This window comes from Dipteris shenzhenensis, chromosome 23, assembly GCF_047967505.1.
Source record: "Dipteris shenzhenensis isolate YYH24624 ecotype China chromosome 23, Dip_SZ_1.0, whole genome shotgun sequence".
Lineage (NCBI taxonomy): Eukaryota > Viridiplantae > Streptophyta > Polypodiopsida > Gleicheniales > Dipteridaceae > Dipteris > Dipteris shenzhenensis.
Window position 1 is genome coordinate 1,016,990 of NC_141618.1, and position 5,835 is coordinate 1,022,824.

General features: G+C 44.9%; 1 protein-coding gene across 1 annotated transcript; it reads right to left on the reverse strand.

The window, feature by feature from the left end:
• Positions 1–1,176: 1,176 nt before the first annotated feature.
• LOC147886836 (aluminum-activated malate transporter 9-like) lies at positions 1,177–5,612 on the reverse strand. The gene is made up of 7 exons (XM_087394410.1): positions 4,856–5,612; positions 4,603–4,743; positions 4,225–4,494; positions 3,945–4,081; positions 3,704–3,850; positions 2,145–3,357; positions 1,177–2,007 (listed from the first exon to the last, which is right to left on the reverse strand). Exons 1-6 carry the CDS (start codon positions 5,172–5,174, stop codon positions 2,686–2,688), a joined length of 1,686 nt encoding a protein of 561 aa, XP_087250536.1. The 5' UTR covers positions 5,175–5,612; the 3' UTR covers positions 1,177–2,007; positions 2,145–2,685.
• Positions 5,613–5,835: the final 223 nt, after the last annotated feature.

Genomic DNA, 5,835 nt, shown 5'->3' on the forward strand with positions numbered 1-5,835 from the left:
GGTTCCCTTCAAGACGACTTTGTCACAAGCCTTCTCAAAGGCAAGTAGAACAATGAGTAAGGACTGGCTGGTGGAATCCTTGGCCCAATCGTTGCTCGCCAAAATGAGAAGACATTGTCAAAGATGCTGCTGTCATGTATGGAGATGAGGGTGTTGTCTCATTTGATGGAGATTTGAGTTCACCTTGTTTGATGGAGAAAACACCTGATTCACAGGACCAAAAAGACGGCTTCTGTGCTAATATCATCATTTTGTAAATATGGAGCTAATATTCTGTATCATTGAAACATGCCCTGCAAAATAACAAGGGTGGCCATTCTGTACGTTAGATTACTTGAAAATAAGGTAGAGACGTTGTGAACCCCATCATGACTGTTGTATTCAAATAGTACCTTGCAAGTTGGATCCAGCCTTCAAGAAACGTCTCATTAAGTCCTGTTTTGGAGAATGTATTAGAAGCATACATTCCCAAAGTGGGATAAGACCCTGACTCCAAATTTTAAAAGGACAAATGCCATACGACACCATTTGCTACTAGCTCAAGACAACCAAAGACTTACATGGAAATTCCAAGCCCAGGAAAGGATGTCATTGAAACCATCAAGGACTAGAGCAGACATTTTTGCGTTTGGTCTTGCCACAGCCTGGTGTTATAGCCTGTAATGCCTACAAACTTTCCCAAAAAAGAAAACAAGATCCTCCAAAAATCAGTGAAAGGGGAATAGGAGAAGGCTGAAAAGGGAGGAGAGGAGAGGAGTGGAAAGGCAAGTTAGTAATGAGTGGGAGGTGGAGCAAATGGGGGATGGAGCCTCTTGTCATACGCTTATTAACCCCACATAATTTATTCAGTAAAAGCCCCTAAGTCACTATATAATCACTATATAATCACTATATAATCACTAACTAATGCTTACATTACCACTAACTATGCTAATTGTATTCGTCAGTAATGATAGCCCATTTGTCACTCAGGCCCAAACGCAACCAGCTGGTAGCTTCCCATAGTCCCTTAGCAGGGCCCTAAATGTTGATGCATGAATTATGTGGGGACTGATTCAATTTAATTTTGCTATTTTATGTGTTGTTTCCAGTGATAGCAAAGGTTGAGTATATATTGTCTGCTCTGAGAGTATAAATTTGCAATCAAACAAATTAAAATTCTATGCTCATACTCATTCAGATTTAAAACGTCCCACTGTCATGTGCATCTAGCAACAATGTTAATTCTACATGTCACCTTAATGGTCACCTTCCACATGCCTTGCAAGCGTCATGTGCATCTACAATTTCTTTGCTGAAATTCAGTCATATATAAAACATCCCATCATCCCATGAAACTAGCAAATGGTCCTACAGAAACAATATAGGGGCTGGATCATGCACCCTTGCAAGCCTCATGTACAACAGCTACAATTTCTTTTCTAAAACTCAGTTGGATATGAATCATTTCATCATCCAGTTCACCTAGCATTGATAAGGAGTGCCTTCACACTATATCATGCATCCTTGCCACTGCTGATTTCACTTTTACACTCTCCCAAAATATGACTGCTTTTACACTGTCATCATGCGCTCTTGCCACATCTTCATTTTTTAACCTGTAACTCTCACTTCTTTGGCACTGTTGGGAACTGATGTTGGAAACATTCAGGAAGGTAACCAGTGAGAGTTTATCAGCTGAAGTATCTGTTACAAGCCAAAAATACAACAAGAACCTGTGGGTGGGGTGGTAAAACTGCAAGCATACTTCTGACCACAGGATCCACTGTAAGGTTCTGTAAGCCTTGAAGGCCCTTATGGGTATGCAGTTCACAGATAATTATGACATCATGTAGACATTTACATGTCCGCTGATCTGGCTCAGTTCACATTGTTTAATGGAGAAAATACCTTGATTCACAGGGCAAGAAAGAGTCAACTTGTGTTGTACAATATAGAGCTCAAACCCTTAAATTGTACACACTAGAGTGATCCAGCAACTAGTATTCTGTATCCTCAAAACATACCCTGCAAAATAAAAAGGTTGGCCATTGTGTGCCATTCAGAAGCTAGATATGGAGGTGAAGTTGGTTTACTTGAAAAGAAAGGTGGAAACATTGTAAACCCCAGGCTGGAGGGTCATGACTGCTACATTCAAATAGTACCTGGCAAAGTGTTGGGGCCGCCTTCATGAAAGGTCTGACAATGTAACACCCCTGAACTCCAAATTCTCAACGTTTAACGCCATACAATAGCACCTGCGTCTTGACTTTTAAGTCTAAGCGGCTCAGTAGTGGCTCTTCCACACACATTCCAAGTCCATGATGAGCCAGATCGAGGTTTCTGTAAGGAAGATCTTCATTGTCTGTGAACTGTCTGAGATAGCAGTAAAGGATGCCAAAACATTCTTGAACCCATGAACGATGGAACATACATCTTTTGCCTCACTAGACTGCCTAGCTTAATTTTGCATTGGTCTGGGAGTTCCTCTAGATACAGCATCCCGGAAGGCTACCCAGCTTCTTGAAACTCTCCAAGCTCCATGTCATAGGTGGTTACAGCTATTTTCAGAAAATCCACAATGCGTGTACGAAAGCAAGAAGAAGAGCAGATCCATTTTCACGCCTGTAATACGACGCATCTGCAGCATCCTCTCGAAACAAACAACTCACTGTTTCAGCATATTTCTTGTGCTTGTTTTTGTTCCTAACACTTCTGCATGCCTTCTTCCATAGTTTTCTGTGTATGTTTTCCATTCATCTTATCTGGAACCTCTGTCGCGTCATTGCCATTTTCATCCTTGAAATTTGCAAGATCCCCTAGTTCTTCTACTGCCTCCACCACATAATCAAGCCTGAGTGCAACCTCCATCAACAATGTTGCAAATGTTCCCAACGAAAGTGCACTCGCACTCTCCAGCACCCTCACTCGCTCTTCAAACACAGATTCCTTTGCAAAATCGAAGTCATCCATGGGTCTCGACGGCCAAGAGTGCAGCTTCTTGAAACCTCTTCTGGAATTATTGCTGGACCCATCTTGAGGATATGCCATTCCTAGCTTGTTAGTTGACCGAGCACGAAAGATTTTGCTAGAATCGTGACTATTGAAGGGCCTTGATATCTCTGGGATTACATTCACAGAAAGATTGTCCACATGCTCCTCTAAGATCCCTGTTTCTTGCCGTACAAGAAGATATGAATGCAAGTACAAACTCTGCTGCAACCGATCGACTGCATGTCGTACACCATTCAAGATCGTACTAGGATCCCCTTTGTGCATATTTTCGACTTGTTTCCCCAACTTCCGTAGCACTAGGGCACCTTCGACACTGACCTCACGAAGTTCGTTCTCAAAAAGCTTCCGTACAGCTAGAGGGGCCTGTTGGTCACATTCCAACCCTTAGAATGCGCCTCCAGAAGCATAGATACAGAACAGAACTTTACAAATTCATTCAAAAAAGGAACGAAGGCAATCTTCCTATTCTGGAAACAGGAGCACAGGGGAGGCTTATTAGAGCCATATATACATGTTGAGAGGATGGGTCTGTATCAACTTTACGCCAATGAAGAAAGTGCCAGGATGAAAGGAAACTTGGAGAAAGCAGTTCTCAGCTGCATGGAAGATTATGCATTATTTGGTCCACCAAGGATGTGACATACTAAATATTTAAGGAAGAAGCAGTGTAGAGAGGTATCGATCAGAAACTCCATTGAAATCGACTTACTTGTATTGCTGACCGCAGGCAGCCATGCAAGGCCACTACGGAGTATGTACAATGGCGCAGGACTGCACCAACCTTCACATACTGCCGCCATGGATAGTTCATCCCCCGAAACCGTCCATGCGGAGGCTCCCAAGTTGCAAAGCTAGCCTGTGAGATGTAAGGAGCCGCCCTTACCTCTAGCAGCGCTAAGCAAAATCGCAATGAATCACGGATGCAATTGAAGAGGGTTTAGAGAGAATACCAACGACTCTTCCTTGCTTGCAGAGACCAAGGCAGATCGATAACCCTTGTAAACAGGGTCGTCCGCGGCTAATCCCATAAAAATTTTCGAGGGAACTCTTTCAAGTGTAGTGCCTCGAAGATACTCGTTCACACAGACTGTTAAGAAGCTGTACACTCTTTAGTAAGCAGGATAAATCGTAAACCAAAGATTTCTCGCAGCCAGAAAGACAGCAGAAAATCACCGAAAACCACATGAGACGAGACATTGCGTTTGTTTACTAAGATCAAAGCTTCCGTACCTTCGAGGGAGTCTGCGACGCTGTCGAAATTCTTTGCAATAAATTTATGAAGATCCTCTCCCGCCCAGATTGGCAAGACGAAAATGTTCACAGCAAGCCCTATGGCCGCACCAAGAAGAATGACAAGAAACCGATCCACAGCTGTGCTGGTTGCATTGCCTCCTCGGTATTCGGCAACCATGATAAGGCTAAAGGTGATCAAAAATGTTCTGAAGCCGAATTCGTACGATTTCATCGTAGGCCAGAGTTTCGCGAATGTCACTACTCCGCCTGTCGATCTCATAGTTAGACAACAACAAGGAGCAGCGTTTGAAGAAGAAACAAACGGACATAATCCGAACGCAAACAACCAGTAGCAGAAACAAGAGCGTTCCACACCTATCACAAAAACGCTCAAGCCGATCATGATTGGATGAGCGACGCTTCCGCTTAGGCGAGTTAATTGGCCGATGCCGATAGCAAGAAGCCCTGCTAAGAGCGTGCCAGCGCCTCGATTGCAGCCCTTATTCAGCGTCGCACCTGGAGGAAAATCACGAGAAAAAGGATTGAGATCCTGAAGAAATTGGAGAGGATTAGTCGCCAATTTTCAAGAGCAACCAAGAGCTGCCAGGACGGAGATCGTGAGCCTCACCTATGCTGAACTCGAACACCACCACCACTGTCATTATGGCCCAAATGGCGTGACTGCCGAGTGACTCATACGGCGCTTCGAGAAGCACCAGCAGAAAAGCTAGGCTCAGTGCCAAGGCCATCTTGAAGGCGTGGATAGTCTTGGTTGGATCGTCCTTGGCCGCTTTCCATACCGTTCTGAAGAAGGAGGTCACGCCATTGCTTATAGAGATGACGCATCCCCGCACTTTCCTGCAAAGTCTGCAGAGGCATCCCCTGCCAGATTTTCGATATGGTTCAAGGAGCGGAGCTCGGAGGTCGGATGATTCATAAGTCGCCATTGCTGGAAGCCACACTCTCTGCCCTCTCTCCTGGCAATCGATTTTGTGCGCCGGATCGCAGTGGCGATGATTGAAGATTTCGTGCACGGAAGGGATAACAGGTTTCCTGGCAGGTGATTTGGATAGACAAGCTCCCAGGTGTTCGCCAAGATCCCGCTGCTGCTCGTTGAATGGTTCTGCTTAAAATAGGCACTGAAAGATGAAGTCCAGGATTTAGTGCGTAAAGATTTACTTTTAAGAGATCGCGAACTTGCTGCTGTATGTCGACGGAGAAGCAATGCGAGCTACAGAATCCCGGCTCTAGGCGCTAAGCATTCGCGATCGCATCGGTGTCGAGAGAGGAGAGGCGTGAGGGATTGATGATTGTGAGCGATGACAATGAACGAAATCACGCGGGCGAGAGCAGCTGACGGAATCACGGATCGATCGATCGGTCAACGAAGCGAGAGGGCGTCGCCATCTGCTCGAAGCCTATCCCTCTCTCTCTCTCTCTCTCTCTCTCTCTCTCTCTCTGATTGAATCGATGATTGTGCATTAAACTTTGCATCACCTCCAGAAATCTGCAACAGGCGCCAAAATATAGCCAGAGTAGACGAGGTGAACAGACGACAGATCTACCGAGCTCGTCCGGCAAAATTCGCAGATCTAGCGGGGCATCAAA

What these genes read in the sequence shown, in the direction of transcription:
- LOC147886836 (XM_087394410.1), bottom strand. Translation starts at nt 5,174, where the DNA reads ATGGCGACTTATGAATCATCCGACCTCCGAGCTCCGCTCCTTGAACCA. An exon ending in CGTCGCAGACTCCCTCGAAG is followed by an intron (nt 4,082 to 4,224) that starts GTACGGAAGCTT and finishes GCTTCTTAACAG; the next exon opens with TCTGTGTGAACGAGTATCTT. An exon ending in CAAGCAAGGAAGAGTCGTTG is followed by an intron (nt 3,851 to 3,944) that starts GTATTCTCTCTA and finishes TACATCTCACAG; the next exon opens with GCTAGCTTTGCAACTTGGGA.